The sequence below is a fragment of the Lathamus discolor genome, chromosome 5 (assembly GCF_037157495.1).
Source record: "Lathamus discolor isolate bLatDis1 chromosome 5, bLatDis1.hap1, whole genome shotgun sequence".
NCBI lineage: Eukaryota > Metazoa > Chordata > Aves > Psittaciformes > Psittacidae > Lathamus > Lathamus discolor.
In genome coordinates, this window is record NC_088888.1 from 121,737,762 (window position 1) to 121,763,503 (window position 25,742).

The 25,742-nt window shown below is 41.0% G+C and overlaps 2 protein-coding genes across 8 annotated transcripts in view; one reads left to right on the forward strand and one right to left on the reverse strand.

Moving 5' to 3' along the window:
- On the reverse strand, positions 1-24,852 carry PAPOLG (poly(A) polymerase gamma). Of its 6 annotated transcripts, XR_010613380.1 has the most exons (24): positions 24,225-24,307; positions 20,901-21,053; positions 20,755-20,821; positions 20,018-20,099; positions 19,825-19,934; positions 18,615-18,668; positions 17,346-17,457; positions 16,690-16,779; positions 15,924-16,062; positions 15,696-15,768; positions 15,493-15,613; positions 15,098-15,182; positions 14,650-14,703; positions 13,461-13,580; positions 13,033-13,142; positions 11,839-11,960; positions 11,578-11,747; positions 10,402-10,508; positions 10,105-10,325; positions 9,247-9,315; positions 8,709-8,765; positions 2,135-2,213; positions 986-1,111; positions 1-125 (listed from the first exon to the last, which is right to left on the reverse strand). XR_010613380.1 is itself a non-coding variant. In XM_065682445.1 (22 exons), exons 1-22 carry the CDS (start codon positions 24,239-24,241, stop codon positions 2,208-2,210), a joined length of 2,139 nt encoding a protein of 712 aa, XP_065538517.1. In that variant the 5' UTR covers positions 24,242-24,307; the 3' UTR covers positions 1,969-2,207. The 6 variants fall into 6 exon arrangements, 5 of the variants coding, with proteins under 5 accessions (XP_065538517.1, XP_065538516.1, XP_065538518.1 ...); XM_065682445.1 differs by lacking the exons at positions 1-125; positions 986-1,111 and having other exon boundaries at positions 1,969-2,213; XM_065682444.1 differs by lacking the exons at positions 1-125; positions 986-1,111; positions 2,135-2,213 and adding an exon at positions 5,426-5,723.
- Positions 24,456-25,742, forward strand: part of BCL11A (BCL11 transcription factor A) — a 148,161-nt gene continuing 146,874 nt past the window's right edge. Inside the window, exon 1 of one of the 2 annotated variants that reach the window (XM_065682423.1) lies at positions 24,456-24,477. The gene's annotated coding sequence lies outside the window, so the exon portion shown is untranslated. The other variant, XM_065682417.1, reaches the window with a different exon arrangement.

Here is a 25,742-nt window from a genome sequence, read left to right on the forward strand (position 1 = left end):
CAGTTAATACATTCATAGCAATACAGTACAGTTAAAGAGTCAAGAACCCCATCATGCACCTCTTACAGGCAAAGCTTCCATTTGGGTTGACTGGAATTTCGGCTGAGTGATAAAAATACGCAGCCCTGCAAACACAACATTCATTTAAGTATTGTAAGGGAGATGGCTACCAGCAACTTGCTGTAAACTCTGTCATTCATTCAGAAAGACAGTCTATACCAGTTCACATACAGCACGTTCATTATTCAACCGACTCGACTTGGTAAATAAAAGGGTTTGGCTTCTACTAAAGCCAAGAGCATTTTTTAACAGTGGATCTAAAGGAGGGTAACTTCAGGCCTAAAATGCATGACAACAGAGCCTGATAATATGACTGTGAATTGGAGGTAAACCCAAGGCAACACTGAGGTCTTATGCTGCTCAGCCTTGCAGTACCTAACACATATCTCCAGGATTCATGTTTAACCAAGCAACACAGCCTCTCCAGTTCATGCAGTTCAACATTACTTTGTGATACTTAAGGCCTTTGTGGCTTTAACACATGACCTTAAGCATGGAGCCTCCTATGCTGAAATGGTATCATGGAATATCCAATTTTTCACAACAGCTGACATCATACTTTTGCAAAGATTTACTCAATCACTTCAGAGATACATTCATCTTCCACATAGGAACTCTGGTGAGATGCTGCAGCCAACTCTTTAGCAGCAGAAAAAGGTCTTACCAAGAATCTTAATGAAGACTATCTAAAAAGTCACCTATAATTCAGCCAGAACTCTGGTATTTTTGCCTTTTTCCTTTTATTTAGGATGCACTTTTAGCATCCATTCATTTCCTGTGCATACCAGTAGTAAATCCTTACAAAGCACGTCCCTATGTTGTTGGGTTTCTTGTTTGTTTTTACTCTTCTAGTATCAGGAATATTGGGCTTCCCCCCTTGACCAACCTCACCCACCCCCCCCAATTGTAAGACATCAGAACTTACCCAAGTGTTAACTTGGATCTGACACTCCTATGGTTTGTATGCTCAGCCAGACTTTTGTGGAGAACCAAAACCAAGCAAGAAACAGACTTGTGATTATCTTTGTCTTCTTAAGAAGGTAATCAAGATCTGAAAGGAAAAGTTGTTTAATTTGCAAGCTTAGGAAAAAATATATAGTTTTTTAGTAGCCAAAATAGTGGGCTATCATATATATAGTGGCTTAAAAATCAGCAGTTGTTTCCACTTATAGTCTCCAGAGACAATTACGACAGTCCTTAGCCAGATGCAGTGAGTTATGTACTGGGAATCCCCACTGCAAGGATGGGCAACGTGGCTCTCAAGAAAAAGGGACAAACACCACAATCTCACACATTCAGGGAATTTGGCTTCAGTTTCTGGTATCAGCCACAAAATTTCTGTCTGTCCCTTTGCTAACTGTTAATGTCTATGCATTCAATTCCTCATCTGCCAAAGCAGGTATTTTAAAAACCTTCTCAGGGATGTTGTGAAGAATTATTAAGGATCGAAAAAGAATTTGACACAGTGTCAGGGAAAGCCTTGGGAAAAGGTGCACAATGGCACCAAAACTTAATACAAATAAGGAACTTATGGTGGGCACCTTGGCTTGTCCTCTGTCCAGTTATTTCAGGTAAGAAGTCGTCTTAAACATCGGTATTAGTGGCATCCAATACTTAAGAAATTTTAAGATCGTGCCATGTTTCTCAATAAAAGCTCTCCCTAATACGTAGCTGAACGACAAAACAGTCTGAGCTCAACGAACAGTGACTGAGAGGAGACCATTCAAGCAGGACCTGATTAAATAAATCACTTTTGCTTATCAGTCAGTAAGAAACTGTGGTTAGTTTCTATACTGAAGCCTTTTCTAAGCAGCTGCTTTGCTTCTATCTGACGTTTCTAGACCTTTGCACAAGGACAAACAAAAGTGCAGCAGGGTTTCCCCACTGACATCACAGCCACTGAGACTGGGGGATGACCTTTAAGGGTGAGCACACACAAGACTTGAGTCTGAACATATGAACCTCTACTCAAGCTCCACAGTTGGGCTTCTGGCCAATCCATCTCAGCTTACTTGTTACTGAAAGGTGAACTGAAAACAAAATAAGCACAATCTGGAGAAAACTGACATATTACCTTTCCTGAATTTCCCCCACTTGAAGTGACAGCATGTAAGAACAGGAGAGAAAATGAACACGCTGTTGATGACTTATTTCTGTAAGAGGAATATCATTAAACAGATTGATAATTTTACAGGCATATGCCAAACATTTACCCTGAATTACAGAAAAGCAAACATCTCTGTACTGCGCAACTTACCATTCGGTGTGACCCGTGATTTATTTAGTGGGTGAACAGGGGAACAGAAACTGGGGATTCCCTTGCCTTCTCATTGCTAGGACTTGGCTGTTTGTAAGTCGTTTTCCTCAAAATGCTACTCCCAAAGGTATATTTTTGTCCCATTTGGTTTTCTTAACTAAATCACTGCAATCACTACACAGAAAATACTCTATCCATGATTTTCCTATTGCCCATAATTTGACAGAATAGCTCTTTATTTTATTCACGAGTGCATCGAACAAAACCTACTGTTTGCTGTACAGACTCTCCCAACAGCTGCCATCCTACACAGCATAAAAGGTATTGGGAAAGACCTGTAAAAACACTCAGAATGAGTCAAGAAAGTTAACTCGATGCTATACTATCTAGTAAAAAACAGAAGTGGATGTAATGACCGGCTACAAGTCTTGCAAGAAACACTTCAAGACTTCTGGTTTCGTATAGATTATTCAGAAGCAGGGCCAACTTTCAGTTTCCTGACGGTCTAAAGCGTGCCTCATTTGAGAGCAGAAAACAACTTAAAATAGCTATTCCTTCTTTAGCTTAGTTATTAGAAATCTCACAGCGACAGGTTTATGCCCTTCTGCTCAAGCAGTAGAAAAGGCTGTACAGAATGAAACGTAAATCTGGTATCAAAGAAGTAAGAGAGGAAAATCAATCTGATAAAACTCACAAATAAAGCAGTGCTGAAGGCATAGAGCCAAGCACTGATACACCAAGTGATTCACCAAACCTCAGCTTTTCTTCTCTGTGTGCATGCACTCATACAGAGTCTATGATAAGTTTCTGTTCTGCCCAAGTGACCACAGAGGAAAAATGGAGTGGAATTAAAACTGCATGGATAAAATAGGATAAAATACATTCTAGCATCTCCAGCTTTAGTAAGTAGGTACTATGTTTTATTTTTGTAACATTACCATCAGTGCACTTTGTTGCTTGTGGGTAGTCAACACTTCCCATTTTAAGGTCACATTTTCAGCTACTCCCAGTTTGTCAAAAGCATTTCTTTGGACTATGAGCACATACACTGTGCCTCCACCTGATTTTTTAGGAAAACCAGAACAAAACTGACTCAGTCATTTCTAAGAACGATCCTGGGGAATAGAAATACATTCAAAGAATTCTTAACACTTTTATTAAGAAACTCTCCTTCACATTCGGAAAACAGGGACACGAAATTTCACCCAGAGGCTGTGCTGGTGTCGCTTTTGGACTTTTTGCTCTTCCTTTGAAAAAACACACCTATCTGGGCATGTGGTGAACTTTTGAAAGGGCTGAACTTACACACGCTGGCAGGACTTGTTTAGCAGCCAGCTTCCAGCTTTCTCTCCATTGCACATACTGCAGAGTGAGCTGGATGGTCCCTGCAGCAGGCAGCTGACTGCCAGGCTGCCACACACTAAAACTGAAACAGGGGAGGTTATTTCTCCTCTTGTTTCAGGACTCCTGGGATTTTTCACTCTATCAACACAGAATAAAATCCCATCCGGTTCAATTGCAGAGGAAGTAAAGATGGTTTTAGGTGAGAAAGGAAGATTTATTGTAGAGACAGGAAGACAGGCAAGGACCCAAGATCAGATGGAATGAAGAGATGAAGTGTGCATAAGAAACAAGGTTAGGTGAAGAGAGCAGGATGATTCAGACAGGGTCTTCCCAGCAAAGAGGAACTGCTCAAGAATGAGCAGTCCCAGCCTGATTTTCTATTAATTTCTTGAAGGTCACTGAGCTGAGAGGCCAATAGGCTTTATGTTGAAAAACCAGCCCCCAGGCTGCTGTTTTGCCAAGATCCCCTCCAGAATACAAAGTCCAGCAGCCTGGAGCCCCGAACCATATTCAGAGGTGTACATGACGGCTGAAGAAACACTCAGCCATAGGGACAGGAGCTCCATGTTAGGAGGCAGTAGGGAGTGTGCTATAGCCCATTATTCAGCTCCAAGCTGGAAAACACCCCGCTGTATCCTGCTCAGTCCAGCCTAGCCCAGCAGGATTAGAGGAAAAGCAGAGCAGCAGCAGCAGAGGTGGCCAGGAAGCAGAGGGCTGTGGCATTGCGGTCCCCCCCCAACACCTCCAAGCTGGTGGGGAGGGGTGGCAGAGGTATTTCCCAGCCACCCAACGTCAGAGCACAGCAGCCCTCAGCACACTGCAGTGGTGCAGTCGCATATCAGCATCATCACAGCACATGCAGCTCAGCCCCCAGCCTGCCCCCACCACAGGGCTTGGGGCAGGAAACCATCCCCAGCATGGGAAGCCCAGGCCACAGCTCCATTCACCCTGCTGGGGAAAGGGCATGCAGCACCCATAGTGCAGTGGGGACACAGCAGCACCCACTGGCATGGTCCTCGGGAAAGGAACACACCTGGTTTCACAGTAGGAGGTTACTGCTCAGATGAGGTGCCTCAGATGAGGGTGAATCAGCCATCTGACTCCCAATGGGGACAGGGCATGAATGCTTCCAGCATGAGGGGGTTCTTTGCTGCTGAGGGGCTCAGATATGTAACACACTACACATACATAACACATACCTAACACCCCACAGCCCTGGGTTTTCATTTACTGGAATAAAGCATAGGACCAGCCTCTTTATAAGAAGTGTGATGAGGTAATTGCAAAAACACAGCTAGGAGTTTTTGCTTGTGTTTTTTAGGCTAAGCAGCTTATGTCACCAAGTATTACATAAAAGCAGGAATAATAAGCCCCCTCCCTCACAAAGTCAAGATGAACAGTTTCAGGATAACTTCTTTTCCCCCCCCCATTTGCTTTTTACTCATTAAGGCAAAAAGTATTACTTTCTGTTTCTACAGGGACATCCACTGCAAGAGCAGAAGTATAGGTGACTTCACATTAACTGTTTCTTTGCTTGTACCTAACAAGTGAAACCACAGGAAATGCCTTGCTTAAAGTTACTAATCATACACAATTTTGGTACAGAGCTGCTCCTCTTTAAGGAGATTGACTGTGCATCCCTCTGGATGGTTCCATCCTCCAAGCCACACACACACAGAGAGTAACCAGCTAAGAGAGAAGATGGAAAACTGCAAAGTTTGCAGGAAGTCTGATATCAAAGAACCTCCTCTCACTGAGTCTTGCTGCATAAGTAACTTTCAGTCACTCTAACAGAGAACTTGCTCTATAAACAAAGAAAAACATTTAAAGGTTAATTGTCAAAATGTTTTTATTTAAAATAGCTGAACACTAATCTGCATAATCTGAGGGCAGTATCACACTTCTGCCACATCCGGGGAAACTCCAGAACAGTGATGTCACTCTGCACTGGGCCAAGCAGTGAGTCAGGAAGTAGTAAAATATAGACTGTAATCTCAAGTATGCTGAATCAAGTCCGAGAAACTAGTAATCTAAATTCTTCCTAAAATTTCTTCTGAAAATCCTAAGAGTGAGGGAAATAAAAAGTAAGAGCAATTAGAAGGTAACTGCAAAACAAGAGTGAAAAAAAGACCTAGGTAAAGGCATATACTTTCTATCTATTAGCTAGGTTAGTAGGAGACTTAATTGCATAAATGCACATGCTGACATAGAGGTCAAGGGCAAAAGAGCCCATAACAGTCTTGGAATACTGAAGTGGAAGAAGCAGGTTAAAAGCATGGTAATATTACAGGGTTGCAGGCTATTTATAACACTTACTTTACATATTTGCTCTGCTGTTTCTCTCATCACCTGCTTCAGCTTTAATTCCTTCAAATTCATGCCAGATTTTTATTTACACAGGTGCTGAAGTTGTATATACATACTCTAGTACACAGGCTTGTCAATATTTCAATACCTTGGTTTTAATACAGGTCACAAAACCAGTTTATAAACTGGTTCTGCTAAAAGCCACTGAAGTAACATGGGTATTGTTTCTTAATTTTAACCTGTGAGTAAACTTCGACTGCAAGGCCTAAGTTTGGGGTATTTTTTTGGAGGGAAGAATAAGACCTCTCAAATTCGCTAAGGCCAAGCGATAAGTTGCACTTCAAGCAAGCTGGAAATCAGAAGTAATAAGGAAAAAAACTAACTATATTGTGATAAATATCACTTTCTCCACACATTTGGAATACTAGCCATAGGAGAAACGCTAGAGAATGAGGACCTTGCAAGATACATGCCTCCTTCTATGCCTTTATAGTCTTGTCACTAGGATTTTTTGGTGGATATTGAAGATGATTAGAGCTCAGAACTGCTCTTTAAGCCAAGCAACTCGTTTTTTGTTGCCCACAGAGCTAACTGGGAACTCGGCTGTTAAGGCAGTTCTCAAACTGCACTATTCAGAGGGCATGAATTCAAAACCTGGAAATCTTAGAAGCAGGGAAGCAGTGTTCCTGGTCTCTTCATTTACTCTAGCATGACGTTATCATTTTGTGGGATGTGTTTTTTATGGCACTGCTCCCCCTTACACAGGCTTCGCACTTGGTTGAGTTGCTTGGGTTTTTTAAACAGATCCCATCTACATTGAAAAACAAGAGGCTGAAGATATTAAATTTCTCTTTGAAAGATATTATTTTACAGCACATACAAAAATACTCTGGAAAAAAACATACAACTTCATCTACAAAACCACCAAATTACAAAGAACTTGCAAGAGAGAGATAGCATAACATTTGTTTCTTATGATCAGACTTTCTCCCCACCCCTCAAAAACCCTGATGCACTAACTGGGTAAGCAGCGTTAGCCGTTTACAGAACCAGACTACTACAAGTTTTCGTGTACCCATTCAGAACAACTTTTGGGGTTTATCTGAAGCCACTTTCTGCATGCCATGTGCTTTCAAGACTGCAGCTTGCAGGTAGGTAGTAGTGTCACAACAGCCTCAGCTGTGCATCTTCAGCTGTGTGTTCCAACTTTGGCATTACTACCCATTGACAATAAAAAGACCCATCGAGTTTCATGCTGGAGCAGTCTTAAAGACAAAAATCAGATAACATGGCTTGAGACACGTCCATCATCTCTATACCTGGGTACCATCATCTGCTGCATTTCCTCCAGTATTTGAATTATTTATGGGCCTCCATGGGAGGCAATACTTGTGTAGTGCATGGCTGTGCTAGACAGTGGAAAGCTACTACCTGAGAAAGCTGAGCACCATTGTGACAGACACACAGGAGTGGATGTGCCAAATGGGAAAATAATTTAAGATAAGAACAATGGATGCACATGAACTAGGAAAGCACAGATAAATACAAGCACGCTCATATACACTTGAACTCAGAATGTGGTTGCAATGACTAGTTAACGAGCCCTGTTTACACACATTCTGAATCCCAAGTCACAGGACAGGTCACTTTCTGTGGCTTTTTCCAAAGCTGTTTCAGCTAATGACAATTAAGACCTTTTAAAAGACTATTAAGTATAAACTGTTACAAGAATGTGCAAAGAGTAGGTCAAAGCATTGAACAACGCTACAAAACAAGACCATGATTTTAACTGGCCAGTTGCAGTATAGCCAAAGTGACCTTCCATATTCTTGTTAGTAACTCCAATACATGTTGATAATACGGATCTCTAAAGTGCTTTCCATCTTAACCCGAAGAGAAACCGGTTACCCATTGAGGGTAAGTTTGATGGATCTTTTAATAATACGAATGCTATTTGTTGGAACAGGAGATGAAGAATCTGGTAGCTCTTTACTGGAAAGCCTCTAAAACACATAAAAACATGCCACAAAAACAGAAAAAGAAAAAAAATGGAAGTTTTGAATTCATTAATTCAGAAGTAGCAGCAGATAAACCCTTTCCTAGCTGAATGTAACATTCTTTATGTACCAAAACACTATGGCCCAAACCCAAATATTTCTACAAGAATTTTTTTGTTTACCACACCACTTGCTTTTCCTCTGCAAACTGGTGATAACATTTTCCCCTCTGCACATTTCTTTCCTGTCTTCAACTGAGATAATTATATTCCTGAGGAGGTGAACTCAGTTGCAAGTTACATAACAGCACAAGAGAAAGCCACCATTCTTCTCAGAGCCATAGATCAGGACTGTCTCTACTGGCCACTTATATGCTTCAAAGCTTCCAAGCCTTGTCACAGAAATCAGTATACAATAATTTAGATAATAAGAGCTCCTTATGGAAGACCTGCAAGAAGTACAGACCTTTTTACTCATGAAAAAAGGAAATGAGGAAATAAACTGTGCCAGTGTTTGAGAGCAAGGAAATGTGGCTTTCAGAGTTCACTAACTTGGAAGCTTTGGCTTCACTTCTGTGAGGATACCTGGAAGGTCATTCAGTTTGGTGGAAGCATGATAAGCAAAAGCTTATCAACTACTTTGAACCCCCAAGTTTACAGGGATTAATAGCATTTAAGTCTTTATAGGATAAAAGAAAATTTTACTTTTGATTTATCTATGAATACATAGACAATATATAATACCTGTGATCTGGTTGTCTTGATAACTGGAGCAAGCATGGCTTTTCCTCCAAACAAGTCCTAGAAAAAAGCCAGAAGGGATTTATTAGGCAGTATTTTAAGCCATATAAACACAGATTCAGTGTTTCAGCTGTTTCAACCTTCCCTCTACCAACAAGATCACATTTTGATTTGAGGGTGTGCCCTCAAGAGTTTACGCTTCAGTAGCGAGCTACACAAAAGCTCTTTATCCTCCCTTTGAGAGGCCAAATGCTTTAGTCTTTTAGTAGCTGTAGTTTACATTAGTGAATCAAGTAGCTTAAAAGAAAAAGTGACTTCAAGCATGGCAAGAAAATAAATACTACCAACTCTAGTTGTAGTACTAAAAAAGATAGGTCATATAGGTGTAATTCTTGCAAAATGAAAACCAAAGTGAATTACATTAAAAAGCAAATTTTTGCTTGCATCAGTAAATGTGTAAAGAATTTATGTGAGGTAGTTTAGGCACTAGAGAACAGCCCATTCAGCTTTTCAATCTGAGTAAGAAACATTTGAAAATTACATTTCCTGTAGCTCTCATGACATCTTCTGGGTTGCCGCAATCTTTGAATACTGAGTCCTGTCCAGTTTGCTAGAAGAACAGAATACACAGATTCAAAATAAGTGCTATACTGAAATTACCTTCATATTTGGGTACAGCTTCAGCCAACACAACAAATTTATCAGTGGCCATTCTTAAAACAACATTTAGACAAGGCTACCATTATCACACAGGAATCTCAAGCCTTTCAAATGTCTTACTACCCAAACCTTGGCTCTTTACAAGTATCCAACTTGAGGTTTCTGTACTTGTTCTTTGACCCAAAGAGAGGTCAAGGTATTTAAGGAGATTTATATATAGCAATAAAACATTAAATCTTGTTCTTGTGGAAGCTTTAGATTTATGTTTAACAAGCAACTCCACACTGTTATTTCAGCAGTGGGTGACCTACGAGTAGGCTGCTGATTTCTAAAGCAACAGAACTAACAATATGCATTCAAACATCGTCCGCCAGAACAAGATTAGCTAATATTTGTACAATTATACATTCATATACTCTTCATTTTGAGATGGCTTTTTTCTGAATTGTTTTAAAAACTGCTTCCAAATGGGGCAGTTCAGGTCAGTGCAGTACTATATAAGTGCAGCCACATTCAGAGACCCTGCTACCAGACAAGAAGCAGTCTTGTTTCAATCGCTCAAATTATATTCAAGACAATTTCTCCTAGCTATATCCTAGTGAAACTATTATTATACTTAAATTTAGACTCCTGAATCTGCTGGGGATGTATATATGCATTTCTTCTCAGTGACTTCATTCATTCTACATCAGTAACTAATACTACTTCAAACCTCCCTGACCCAGCCCCTCTTCCTCACCTTTTCTCCATCAGTTATTTTTTTGGGGCGTTCATCTCCGGTTGAGGTGGGTGAATAAGGTCGTTTAGAGGCAGTATTCTTTGGGTCTGTAACTGGAGTCACAGTTAATTCATGCTGCCCTTGGTCAAAATGTGGTCCTAGTTTAGAAACTGTGTTATGTTCTGAAATGGTGCAACCAGTTAGAGGTGCTGATGTTGTTCTTCTGAGTGTAGCCTCCATTTCTGCAGGAGGTAACAAGGTTTTAGAGTTCAGCCATGAAATTAAAAACTGCCTTCCACCCACTACTTCAACACATACTTGAATCAGTAACAGGCATAGAGAATCTCATGGATGCTGATGGCACAGCTCCAAGAGGTATCTTGTCTCTGTTGTTAGTGGTATTTGATCTCTGATACACAGCAGCTCTGTAAAAGTCAGGCACTAGAGTTACAAAATGCACTAGAGTTATAAAATATATAGTATTTTGCTATTTGCAAAATACTATACATTTCCAGAACATTCATGCAAGGCAAACATTTACCTTCTTAGCCCACTGTCACAGCTCTACTAACCACCACAGAATCAGAGGCAAACTAGCATGAGATCTTCATTTTCATAGAATAACTGAATGGTTTGGGTTGCAAAGGACCTTCAGCCATCCAGTTCCAAGCCTCTGCCATAGGCAGGTATACCTTTCACTAGAGCGGGTTGCTTCAAGCCCTGTCCAGCCTGGCCTTGAACACTGCCAAGGATGGAACATTTTCTTTGGGCAACCTGTTCCAGTGCCTCTCCACCCTCACAGTAGAAAACTTCTTCCTTCTATCTAATCTGAACTTCCCCTGTTTTGCTGGACTTTAGACCTTGAATTTAAACTTAAGCATTTTCTTTAGTGAGTCTCTATGTACTGGTAGTGTTTTCCAGCTTAGTATATCAAGCACCTGTGCTGCTTTTAATGAATAGATCTGCTCTACCCATATGTGCACCCAATTGTTTTTTGGGTTGGTTTTTTTTTTTCATGCTAATCCTATAGCACCAAACTGTCTGAATACAGCAGGCATTAGACATCTGGAAGCACTGGGCTGTTACTCTCAAGGTTATATATTCCTCCTGTGCTGAAGTAGCTTATGGACAGACTTCCCAGGAAGGGACAGTCACTTTTATTGCCAAAGTCCTTACACTGCTCCCCTAAGTCAGCAGCAGCTCCAGTGTTTCTGTGATCAAGATCAGCATTTCATTGGCACTTAATACTGCTTCACATTAATTATACCTTTTTGGTTTCAAGAAAGAACATTTACCTACACATAAAACACTCCAGCTTCAAGTTACACACTTGAATAACCTAACAGGATTTCTATTCAAGTCCAAATAATTTCTCTAGTATCAAGTAGTTCTTCATTCCTATGTGTTCATGTACATTAATCTTTGAAGGATTTCTTTAGCCTGCCTCCCCCCAGTTAAAAGCAGCTTCTTCCAGTTCAGAGGTTATAGTCCAACCTTTTTGTCTCTGTTGTGTAGGTGTCCATTTTAGTTATCTCATGTAATACAGAGGGATGATACAGAGTTCTGGAGTCCTTGTCTCTGGAACTGCCCAAACAGTTTCCACCTGCAGAAATCCTCTTGCCCTGACGCTCACAGGCATTTTTACCAATATCTGGCATACTTTGCTGAAACAACAGTTAAAAGAAATAATAATGAAGTCTTCGAGTAATTATTAAAGAAGAGAAAAAGGACAGAAGAGACAGATTTTTATGATACCTTCTTTTTTTTCTGAATGGCTTCAGCTGGCAAAAAATAGTGGAGATGCTTCCTCTTCACATGAGCTGCCTCAATCTTCATTCCTTCTTTTAGCACATTGAGGTTGCTAGCCTGCCTGTAAACTAACATGGGATTGTGTTGTAGGTTAGTGAGGATGTCTGCATTAGGTATTTGTCAGTTACATATATTTAAGAAGAGCAAGCCTCTAATCTGTCCAGCCCAGAAAGCAAGAAGTTTCCAGCCTAACTGAACACAAAATGCTACCCAAGCACCCCAAATACTCTTAAGATTACTGTGGCCTAAGATGCCCGTTTCATATCCAGCACAGACCAGATACATAAATGCATATTTGAAATTAAACAGTTGTTATGTGCTCAGCTACAGCTGTGGTTTGCTAATAACACAGCTCACATCTGAGCATATTTTAACCCAAAGTAAATTAGTTTTTCTGGTTGAAAAACTAGAAAAAATCTAGAAGACTTTCTGAAATCAACCCAATTGTGCACAGCTGATGAGATCAGATTCAGACTTATTTTTTATTTTATATTTGCAGTGGTTATTGTGGGTTGGTTTTTTTTGGTAACAGTTCTGTAATCAGATGACTTCTCAGTAGTTTAATGTTAAAATTCTATCTGCCCAAGAAAGTAAGACTGGATTTTAGGGACCTCTGACTTACCAGAATCACTACAATTTCAACATGTTTTTCTTAACCACCTGCAAACAGCCCTTTATGCAACTTGAAAATGCTATGAGCACAGCAGTTATTACAGAATTCGGTCACATTTAGATAAGCTTGTGTAAACAGACCTATCATGAGTGTAAAGGGAAAGCCAGATTATGAACATAGAGTGGGAATCAAACTAAGGTCATGCAACAAAAGGCCTAGAAATTCAATAAAAGCCTAAATATAGGCATCCACACCAATATGAAAAGTTGCTTCAAAATAAATTCAAGTTTCTTTGTGAGTGTTTGCACTGTGATCTGCATAACTGTTATTTCACATAGTGCACAGTGTATGACTGTAGTAGCCACTTTTGTTTCAAGGTGACCTTTCTTTAAAGCTAATCTGCATGTTGCTGTATAGAAATGCCCAATAGTTAATACCAGACAAAAGCACAATTTACTTTGTGAAGTGATTTCCACTGCAATCAAAAACATGAAACCCTACAAAACTAGAGCAAAACGTAGGCTTACCTGTACTTGTGAATGACTGTACAACATGAGTTAAATCAACGTTAATACTTTCTGCATTTTCCACTTTCTTAAACTCAATTCCAAGAAACCACATTGACACATGTTCACCCCTAAAGAGACAGATTCACAAATCATATCATTTATGCACAGAGAGCATTTATTTGGATGCTAGCATCTACTCTCAAGACGGGATTAAGCAAAACAATTCAGTTGTACACAGCAAATCAAGGTTAGTCAGCTCACACTTAAGATCTCTGAAGTTCTCCTTTCTTTAAAATGATCTTACATGCTCAGAACCTTGCCTATCAGAGCATATACATACAAAATAATAGGTATTCCACTGAACATCTCCCAGATAAGCCAAGGTGAATATCAACAAGTTATAATACATTGGCCAAACTGTATATCAGAAAAGTAGCGAAACTCACCGTTTAGAGAGTTCTTGGTTGCCAGGGAAAGATTGTGGCTTCACATGTACCATATTTATAAATTCATTCCTCTCCAAGTTTCCAACCAGGACACGAATTTTAGATTCAACAAGGCCAATCCTAAGAAGAACCAGAGATACTTACTCATTTTTAACTGTATCCAGCACTGGAGTTATAGGCCTTTTCACAGTACAATGCTAATACAGAAAAGCTAACAAATCAATAAGTAGTATGCTTCATTCAGCTGAGCAGATACTGGATTTCTATATTGCACGCACTGCAGTTTAAGATGTTTTCAGTGACATGTCAGCTTTGAAATTTCCAAAGACAGAAATAAGCAAGTTTAACTTCTATTCTCAACAGTTCAGATACAATATTTCAACCTATAATCTATGATGAAAACATCAACAAGAAGCAGATACCAGCACCTCTGGCTGCATTTTGAAGTGCAGCAAAACTCCTTTTTACCCCAAAGATCAAGGACAAGAGCAATTCAGAACAGGCTCAAGCACAACTGTTCTATTACAACCAAGATGCAGTTCTTCCTGCAGAAGAATTCCTGATCAGTGAAAAAAGTTTACTCTCTTCCCAAACTGAAAAATATAGTTCCTTTAATGATCAAAAGGATCTAGTTGACACAGGAAGAAATTATTATAACTTCAGTTATGTGTATGTAACTTGTAAATAAGTATGTATATATTTTAAGCTCATGTTTAGAAGGTTTTGCTGATAGGAGTGCACAATCAAAAAAGTCTGGAGACCGCTGCTCTGTAAAGTCAATAGAGGATCAGGCTCTACAGTGTCCATTACACATCTGATAACATTGGTTAATGTTTGCTTCACTCTCTGCAACAAGGAACATCTTCCTACTAGCTGAAGTAGTGTTGGGTAAGCCATCTCAGACTCCTTGCATCTGCTTCTCCATGTAACACAGCGTCAAACCTTCAGGCATACACACACAAACCCTCCTTGTTCCTTCTCATCATGACTTGGATTTATGTTTACTTCCCTTCACAAAGAAAAAAAAGCTTTTACTTTTGCTGGTCAACTGTCTACTCAACTTGCTGCTGTATTCCATTCCTAGTTGCTTGGTTTTATACTTCATTTGTTAATACAGATAACAGGAATAAAGTTCAACACTGAGCCGAGTTCCAATTATGTATTGAACCCCATTCAAAGCAACACTTACCATTCTAAGTGATGGTCCTCTGTAGAGGCACTAGCAGTCAGCACAATGTAATGTCTAGAAGGAAAATGAACATACTAGCTCAGGACTTCATATTCCTTCAAGTGAAATAAACTACATTAAATGAATAGAATACAACTTCCAGACAAGATAGATTATATCCTGTATTCAGCACAGTATTAAGTGATTACATCCTTTAGAATTGCATTCTGCTATACTCCAAGTATCCTAGTTGATTTTTTCCTAATAAAAAGTTTAAGTGGCATAACATACTGTTTTTCTATCTTCCCTATACTATCCCTTATACTTACTTACCCAAATTTAAATGACACTACTTCCAGTTCCTGAAAAACAAATATTATGCTATGTTCTATTTAGATTCCAAGTTAAAACTCACCATGCAACCAGTAAGTACATCATTTGAAGTTCAGACAACAGATTTCATACATACTTGTACTTCTGAAAGAAGTTCAGGGGTTCAAAGAGTTTTGACCAATCCGATTTCCCTTGGAGAATCTCATTTGTAACTGCAAGACCTACAATTGAAGTTGAAAACATTATTACCATTTTGGTTTTTAGACTAGCCAAGCATGATATAAACTTCTTAACATTAAGGTTTTGAACATTAGTTGACAGATCAAAAAACAAACTCCCTTGACACCATGCAGGTCTACTACAACAGTTCACTTTGTTGCCTTATTGCCTGCAACAGGTATAATTCCCAGAGACCCGTTCTATCTAAAAGGGCAGAACAAATCACAGGATATAATGAATTCAGATAATGCAGCTTCAAATAGCAAGAATTATGCTTTAAAACCAGTTAATAAGCATGGAAAAAAACTTTACCACGTTTGAATTCCTCTACCATTATCGCCCGTGTTGATGGAGACACATTGTATGTGGAATTCTGCTGTGGATAGGCGGGAGTGATGATAGGCATGACATGATACCGGTCTGCTGGGTTCACCTATGATGTTAAAACAAATCTGTTTAGCATCAGTTTAGGTTAGAAGAAAGTTTAAAGGCTTCTGAATTCAATGTCTACTTACCCTTGGGTCCCATACTGGTAAATTAAGGTTGCTTTCTTCAGGTTGTTTCAGCAACACAGGATTTGGCCATTCCCTATATGAAAAAAACCCAGTAGCTAACTGTCCGTTTTCACATCTCCCGTGTAATTCAGGGTAAGACTGAACGTTGTCAACGTAAATCTTTATATAAAGAACTACCTCTGGAAATGTTTGTTTTAACTTGCATAAAGTAGTAACAACTGCCCTTACCATTTTGAAAAAACCAAGAAGAACTTGTTAACGAGAGTAGATGCCAAAGCATTTGGATAGAGCTGACATGTCCTTGCTACTAGCATTGCCCAGGAAACTCCACCAAGAAATCCCAGCATGTTTGAGTAAATGCCACGGCCTAGAACAGGTAAATTGTAGTTAAAATGTAGTCTTTTAATACCCAAGTATATTCCTTCATATTTACAGCACCAACTTCACAACCTATGGAATACTTAACAGGCTTCAACTTCAGACAGTTATTTCTGCAGTGCAACGAGGCCAAAATTGTTGGTCCTTGCAGTAATGAGAAAAAGAATCATTACCACACCAATTCCCAAAATACTGCTACTCTGAAACTTGCCTAACTACTACAACCACTACTTCAATCCAACTTCCCTTCAGACAAAAACGTTCTGCCATTCTTCTAGCCCTTGCTCTAGCACGAGCTGTATTTTTTTATTCCTTACATATCATATTCCTTACATTTTAAACTTGGCATTTTTATCATCTGTAGTCAGGTTCCTGATAAGCAATACAGCACCTTGTCTCGTAGTCAATCCCTTCTCCTCCCCACTCTACCCTCATTAAAAACCACACCAAATCGACCACATGAACAGACTTTTAATCTAGACTAAAAATGACAGTTTTAGTTTAAAAACTGTTATTTAAGCCACTATCCAAAGCTGAAGTACTTCTAACAGTTGTATTTTCTCATCATGAGGTGCCTCTGAAAAGTTTAAAGATAATGAACAATCCCATCACTCACGTTTTGCCCACAGTTTAATTGCACGGAGTGCGAGACGGAAGTTCTCTAGATTTGGCACTAGACGCAGTATTTGATCAGTAACCCTGCAGCCTGTAAGAAAAATTGAAATGCAGAAGTTCCTAGTAACGGGTACAAGTCAGTTTTACGCTATACTGGACCAAGAGCTTACAGTTTATCATTTAAAATATGAAAGCAAGTCTGGATTACACATAAATTAGCACTTCAGTTAGCTGGTGCCCTCAGCTTTTTCATAGTTTACACTGCAGCCAGCAACTTTTATTAAGGCTCTGGTATAGGATTCCAAAAGCTAGGACGTTTTGGGCAGCCAGGAACAGTGTTAAACAGTGAGCAAGTTAGGCTTTAGGTATTTTAAATATCTCTTTTTTTATTAACTGCAACACACTGTTCTCTATCAAGTGCTCTACCTACGCATCTGAAGCACTTTCTGTGGCAAACTGGAACAATGCACACTCCCTGATCAAAGAAACATGAAATACATGACTATCTAAACACAGAACTTGAAATACCTAAGTTTAAGCCCTCTTGCCACCACCTCAAATACACAGAGATGAGTTTCTTGTCCAGAAGCTTGGGTTGTGTAATGTGCATTCTATACCAGTCTTGATCACACTTCAAAGATGTTGAAATATGCCTACCGTTCAAGCTACGTATACATCTTATATCCAGGCTTTTCAGACGCGAGTCATCTCCGAGATCAAGATTGTCAGAAATAGTTGCCATAGACAGTCTTGCAAAGACAAGATCAATCTGAAGAGGAAAAAGTGCCAACCATGACTTAGAATGTTATACTGTTTGCAAACATCACACTAGTGGGAGGGACAGTTAGTCAAGTCTCAAAAGAGTGGTTAACACTTGTATTTAGAATTCTGTGACTATAGAAACATATGCCGGGAGATTCATTTGCCAAAAAAATCCAACAGAATTGCTAGAAGTTCCATATTTTACTTACAAAGCCCCCTATGCCTCATCCCTTTCCTTTTAAACTAGGGAAAGGAAAGGGCTTTTTTTCCCCCCACCAAGTTGAGAAGATTACTCTAAACTTGGAATTTTATTAAAGGGAACTTAAAATTAATCACAGAATGAAAACAAAAGTTAAGTTGCCTCAACCACAGCAAAGAAGAATGCATTTTCCTCATGCAATAAGTCCTTTTGATCCTGAAGTATTTGGGTTTTTTTTAGATACAACAAAATTGTTCTATGAATGTCTGAATCTGATGAAGGCCAGGAAAAGATGTCTGTTGTTCTCATGTCTGTCACACTTCCCAAGGGCTTGTTTTCTTATAAGCTTCCATTTTACTGCAGTGTCTTTTTACTGTGATAGGTTGTGGTCAAGCTGTTTAATTACAGTTTCATAGAATCACAGAATGGTTTGGGTTGGAAAGGACCTTAAGATCATCCAGTTCCAACCCCCTTGCCATGGGCAGGGACACTTCACACTAAGCCATGTCAGCCAAGGCTCTGTCCAGTCCAGCCCTGAACACCTCCAGGGATGGAGCATTCACAGCTTCCCTGGGCAACCCATTCCAGTGCCTCACCACCCTAACAGGAAAGAACTTCTTCCTTATATCCAATCTAAACTTCCCCTGTTTCAGTTTGAACCCATTACCCCTTGTCCTGTCACTACAGTCCCTGATGAAGAGTCCCTCCCTAATCAGAGTTGTCTGGCTCGAACCAAAGCAGAGAAACCCAAGAGATGTTTCCCCTTTGCCCACAAAAACCTTGCCTCCAGAGTCCCCATGACCATACCTCCTGAACAGCTCCAACTAACTGTTTTCCTAAAAACACTGTAAGGTACCAAAATAATTGTGTAAAATAGCAGTTACAGATCCCTGGAAAAGTTACTCTATTCCAAAGCAAGAAGACAAATTCTCACTTAAATGCCACAACACACACGAAATTCTTACCTCAATTCCATCAAACTCAAATTTGACAACTGGTACATATGCATCTTCAACTGCCTGTGAAGGAGAGGTTAATTGTAAGAAAAGATACTTTTGCTATTTTAATGTTTTTCCTAAATTATGATAAAATACAGAATTTACATTGCTAAACTACTCACTATAAAGTCTGAGTTGCTTCCAAACAAAAACAAGCTGCAAGCAGCATAGCATTAATACAGTACTAATATCAGCTTTTAAAAGTTAGTTAGCCAAGAGATTCAGGGGCTGATGATGTATTGTAATGAACAGTGCACAATGAGCCACGAGTACCTATCCTATGGTTGTAAGGTACTCACCTTGGTAGTGAGAAAGAAAAGAAAGATATTTCTGTAAGCTATCTTACTACGGGGTAAGAGCAATCTAAAAATCTCTTGTCCACATTTGACAGTGTGCACTAGTCTCCTGTATTTTTATTTTCTGATGTGCCCGAGATGCTGTCAGCTACTTTATGTGACAGTTTTCACTGTTGTAGACCACTTGTTAGAACTGTGTGGCTGCAAGACTGCTTTCAGGTATCTAAAGCAAAGGCTTATTTGCTAAGCACATGAAGTCTTTCAAAATGTCTACATGAGGAAGAGTAAGCTAAGAGAAATGCTTCTGAGGAGTTCAGTTTTACATGCAAGGTACACAACATATGCACCTGAGGGTGAATCACAAAGCAGTGTTTTATGTTCACAGCACAGTTCCCATAACTTTACACAAAGCTGACTGCGTGCATCCCTTCCATAAAGTCTCAGGCAGAGTAGTCAGAGAGGAACATGGCCAGGAAAGTATGAATTAGAGGTCCTAAAGTACAGACAGAAAAGCATACTGACAGAAACCTTTCCACATCACATTCAACTTCTCTACTTTTCAGGCTGCCCCATCCTATTCCTGCACACGATTATTTCCAAGCTCCTTACTACATCTAAGAATAAAGCAAGGCTCTTAAGGACAATCTTGCTTTTTGATACAGCTAACACCTTCCCAAATTCTTATGTGAAATACAGTCACTGGGGGAAGGAACCAAAAGGTTGACTTTGGCATTTTCATGCTGCATAAAATAGTATTTTTGAAGGTGCTCAGAAACAATTTTAGGTTTCATTTTGGCTTGCAAGTCATTCACAACCAATGAGCCTTTAACATGAATATTCTTGTGGTAGAATCTGCACAATCAAGTAGAGAATTTACTCACTCTCAGATTTTTTATTTCCTCCTGTTGTTTCAGTTTTTCAAAGAATGACTGAAAAAAATCCGATCTTTCCACATGTCTAGGAGCAACACAAACTGCATCTATGTCAGCACCTACAAAGAGATTCCATTCCTTCTGTTACTGTTGGAAGTCATTTTCAAACATTAGAAATATGATCAAGCAACAGAAGTTGTACCTTTAGTGTGTACTCCAAGCCGGTAAGAACCAAATGTAAATATTTTGCCACCAACATTTGCTATTGCTGAAGGGGGAAGATTCTGTAGGTAGAAAAGAGAACACAAGCATACTTTGGAGAAAGACTTGCACATAGGTCAGTGTGTACCTAGAACACAAGTTACATAGAAAGACTGCAACAGCCTCCAAAACATGGTCTTCTCACTCCCGTACTGAGCTTTCAGTTGAATACACAGTTACAGGCTATTACAGTCTAATATATTGTTATTCTAAGATACTGTTTTTCTGAAGTGAGTGCTTGCAAATCAAAATAATAAGTAATGTAGCAGTCCTTTCATTAATTTACACAAATTAAGACCTATTATTAGTCTTCCCTGCAGCATACACATAAATTAATACCACCTAAGAGCTAAGTCTAGTGTAGTAATTCCTAGACTGAGTGCTGTAGGAAGCTTGAGGCAAGATTAGTGCCCATTTGCCATCTATCTCACCCCACAATATGATGGTTTGGCTTTATTAACTGATAGAGCCACTTCACAGATTTAATTAGTGCCACAAGGACTTCAGGATCTTGATCTGAATTATCTTTTATACCTTATTTCGTTGGCAGTTACGACAGCTCTACTCAATACTTAAGAAGTTAGAAGTTGAACTTCAGCATCAATCCTAATAGCATGGCTTTTAAAAGAAATAAAAAGGCTTCAGCTGCTTTGATAAGAACATATAAGAAGTCCTTACCTTGCTCTGACCAAGTTCAGAAATCCATTCTTTGGCCAAGTTATTCAGTTTACGCAGAACAACCATCCTGTGAAGAAAACTCATGTTAAATTTCCCTTAAAACAGGAAACCCTCCAAGAGGTTAATGAATTTTAGCCTTGTTATACCTGTGATTCAGTTCTTCCTCATCCTCAAACACACCAAATGGCTTCATTGCTTCAATCAGCTTCTGAGTATGAATGCAATCTATATCCTTAGGAGGAGCCAGACTAATTGGGGAGGTAATTCCATAGTGCCTTTGAGCCTGCAGCTTGGAAGTACTGTGGGAGAAAATAGAACACTGAAGACCTCATAAAAGCAAAAAAAAAAAAAAAAAAAATCCCAAACAACTTCAACTTACAAGTTTCCAAATCAGCTTCTGCTCTTTTACCCAGCAGTAACACACACGAGAAAAGAAAAAAACCAAACCACCCAAATTGTGATTTTTAGATAACTTGACCCAACTTAGAAGTCACAACCACTTTTTTAAAGTCTATTTGTGGATATAAGAAAAGATCCAAATTGCTACCATCTGAGTACAACTTAATTGTACCATCAATTAGAATTGATCACCGGGAACAGAAAAGGCTGGAAATCCAGTGAGGGTAACACTACATACAGCAGCTTTGGATACATTTCAATCTCATATCAGTTACAAGGATGTTCCCATCAGCTTCCTGCTAATGTTCAACAACACAATTTAACACTTGCTTCTATTAGTATAAAAGTGTTTGCTGTGCTTCTGCTGATTCTGGAAGGGCATTCTAGTTTATTGTAGAGTAAGGACATATAATGAAGCAGTCTGTTAGAGTTCATGCAGTAAATTCAGTATTACCCCATTTTTGTTTATGCAAGAATATGAGTAAGAACATCAACTAAGATGCAGATGAAGTTGCCAGAAAATCCTCATGCTTTTAACACAGCATTCATTTTTTATAGTTCAGAGGGTTAACTGTACATACATCCATTTTACCTAAATCCAAGGGATGTATGTCAGCATATAAAGCTCTGTTTGTAGAGGTGCTCAAGTGTGGCTTTGCCAGCTCCCTGCCCAGTTAGGCTCCAGTTAAAGCAGGACTCCTGGGTTTGGAGGCCCACAAGGTTACTGCCCCTGGACTCCAATTAGAGCAAGGCATGATTCTCACCTCCAACGTTCCAACTGCCCTGTGTATTTAGGCTTATTTGCAATTGGAAGCATCATAGGATTGATATGGCAGAACAAAGTTAAATTAGAATGTGGAAAATGGAGAAAAAAACCCCTATTTTGCACTACCAGCTGAAACCAGAAGAAAGGAGTGGGACAGGAGGTAAGAAGCATACAATGGACCGAAGGTCTCTCAGAAACACTAACAGCAAAAGGCAGAGACACATTAAAAAGTGTATACAACCCATCACAGTTGTCAAAGAGTCCACATCCAGACTCTGAGGCTAAAGGGATTAATTATACCTCTACTCAAACCAGGTATTTTCCTACTTCTCATACAGACAACTTCAAACATCAGCTGGTTTAGCCCAGGTATGCTTCTAGCTATTTAAGGTATCCAACCCATTTCAACTGGAATGGGATTAGGAAATGCTCAAAGCACAGCTTCAACATTTCAACATTCAACATTCATTCAAGGCCAGGCTGGATGAGGTCTTGTGTGGGATGGTTTAGTGTGAGGTGTCCCTGCCCATGGCAGGGGGGTTGGAACTAGATGATCTTGAGGTCCTTTCCAACCGTAACTATTCTATGATTCTATGATAACATTTGATTTTTTTAGGAAGACATCTTGTTGCAGATTCTTATTCCCAGCTGTTGCCCTTACTCTTCCACTGAGGAAAGATGCATTTCTCTGTCTCTCAGAGTCATTTTATCAAACTATAGGCATAGCTTTTAATCATCCAGCTGGGTGTCATCCTCTCCATTTCCCTCTAGGAGCTTATTTTTCAATCTTTCTGCTGTATGGTTTCCAAAGAACTAGGGGGAATTAGTACAGTAGCCCTGTCAACTAGTCTCTCCCATCAGAACAAGTGTTACTAGCCCTGGACCTAATTTGCATCACCTATAGGCACTGTCAATTTCCACTTCATAAGTAAAAATACTTATGTTTTCCTTCTTATATCACTTTCATAATAAATACTGAAAGAAAGCCTATATTTAATTGGTGTGTTATATCTAAATTAAAACACCTACAACATCAGCTTCTCATACATTTTACGTATTACTTGCATTGTACAACTTGCATGTCAGAAAGTATGCACAAAACAAGAATGGAGTTTTGGCTTTGCTAGCATTCAAGACCTTGTCAGTGTACGGAAAGGCACCATTTGCCTTTCATTGCCTTATTCCTCCTCTAAAGACTGGCATAGGGCACAGTAGCAGATGTATCTGATATTATTAGTAGCGGATTCTTTAAGTCTATAGTAGGTGTTTTTCAGTTGCTTGTATTACTGAAAGTCTGATCTCACAACTGAAGGAAAACGGCACTTAGAAAGTTTTATTGAAAGAATGACTTATGGCATTAAAAAAAGGAAATAAGTAAATAAACACATCTTAACTTGGCTCTCAAGCGCATCAGACACATACAAAGAAAGGATTTTAAGACATAAAGCAGCATCCAGGGCACACAACCTACTCATCCATCACCTCTTGTTTTAAACAAGAGGTCCATGACAACATGGCAACCTATTTTGCCAACTCTTGCTACAACATGCCCACCACAGCAAACGGCTCCAGCGCATCCCTGCTCCGAGAGACCCTGATTTCACACAAAAAGTTAACTTAAACGGATTTGCTGCAGGTTTTACCACTGCTTTTATAGCTTCACACAGCTGCAAGCCGTTGCTCTTGCATATCCAGAGAGCCAACAGGTAAGGGCACAGTGTTACAGCTCAGGGAGCTGCCTTCAGCGCCCTCAGCGCTCACCACAGACTCATTCTTAACCCCACTCCCGAGGCTGCCTTGCTTTGACACAGGTAGAAACGCATCTCTCCAGCCTCTTCCACTCAGTAACTGGAAGTCACCTCCTGACCCAGCGACGCGGATGACACAAACCGAAGCGTATATAACAACAACAACAAACCAACCCTGCCGGCGAGAACCGCGACCCCGCATCGCCAACTTCTCCCCCCGCCGGCCACGCCGCCGCGGGAGGACTGAGGGAAGCCCTCATCGCGCCTCGGCACCAGCGCTCGGAGCGAGCCGCCGGCCCTGCACTCCGCGGCCGGCCGAGTCCTGCGGCCCGCCCCGCGCTGTTGCTAAGCGACGGCGGGGAACGCAGAGACGCTGAGAGCCCGACATGGAACGGCGCCGTCACCGCACGGGTTCTACGGGTCGAGCCCTTCACTGCGCACGGAGCGGGTGGAGGCTGAACTTTCAAAGCGAGGTTCCCCTCACAAACCACCCGGGGCAGCGGCAGGGAAAGCCGCTGAGGGAGCCGTGAGACAGGAGGAGGACGCGGCCGCCTCACCCGCACGTCTCCTTCATGGCGCGCACAACACAACCCGCAGCCACGGCCCCGCTGCTCGACCCCTTCTACCCGGCGCGCCCCCGCCACCGCCTCCTTCCCGACGGGCACCGCGGCGCGCTGCCAATGGGGCACGGGAGCGCGCCCGCGGAGGTGGGGCCGCGCGGCCATGCTCCCCCGCTCGGCACTGCACCCCCTGGTGGCCATCAGCGCCCTCGCCCCACCGCGCCGTTCTCCTCACAGGGGAGGGGACATGGTGGGTCATGGAAGGGGCTGAGGCGCGGATATCCCCCGGGTCCCTAAAGCAGGAGGTGTGGAAGGTGCTCTTCTCCTCGCGGGAGGGAGGAGGTGAGGTTGAGGTGGCCGCTGGCTGAGCTGGGCGGGAATCCCCGCTGAGGGGAGGGCTGTGCGGCCGCGACGTGGTTCTTACCTTCAGGACATGGCAGCGGTGTGCTCGGTGTGCGTGTCCCGCTCGGGAGCTGCGAGCAGGCTCTCGCTCGGCCGGGGCATGGTCGGTGGCCCCTGCTTGAGGAGCGAGCGGCTGCGGCCACCGGCGGGCGGGAGAGGCGAGCCTTTGAGGGGCGGGACTCGCTGTGGTGGGGCCGGCAGCGCGGCTTCACCTCGCAGCAAGCGGGCACCCTGAGGGGGGAGAGGGGGAAAAGGGCGCAAATCACTCCTGGATTCGCTCACTCCCATCCAGTAAACGCAGCAGAGCGAGCCGAGTGTCGCCTGGAAGGCTTTAACACACGTAGTTTTGAGTACCCCTCGTAACTCACTGCCGTCTAACACTATGGGCCAATGCAGTCTACTGCAAGGTGGGTATTAAAGCAGCCAAGATACCCCGAGGCTATTCCGCACCGTGGCTTTTAGATGACAATTCCTCACTCGCATTCAAGCCTGCAAAAATAAGTTAAAACTATGAAGTTGTAATAAAGTTGAATAAATCTTTGGAAACGAGCTTGCTTCCCGACTGCCTTCATGTCTTGCCATATCACAGCCTTTCTCTGAGATTAGCACACACTATTTCTGTGCTTCTCTGGGTTCTCTGTAGTGCTTTTGTTGGAGTAAAATACATCTTGTCTTGCAAGACACTTTGAAGAAACACAGACTTCTGGCCTGAAGTTTCAACAAGATAACGAAACGTTTGGTGTTCAGAGGCAAAGGTACTTTTAGCACGACTGCCTTATCTACGCCACTCAAATAACTTCAAACTATGGAGAGTTTGAAATTGTTCTATTTATTTATTGACTATTTGCAGTACCTGTGCTAGCATTTCAAAGTGTTTGCCAGAAGCTGCAAAGCAAAGTTTTCAAGCCAAGTTATTTTAAAACCTCTGGATACACCATTTTTATTCTCAGAAGTTTATGAGTTTATCATGGTTTTCATTACCCTTTTATGTTCATCATAATACAACTGTGTTCCCAGAATCAGGAAAACTGCTGTTTATATACTTCTTCCTGCCCTTTTCCCTCAGATTAGTATCATGTATTTTGTGTAAAGGAACCACCTGCCTTTTTTCCC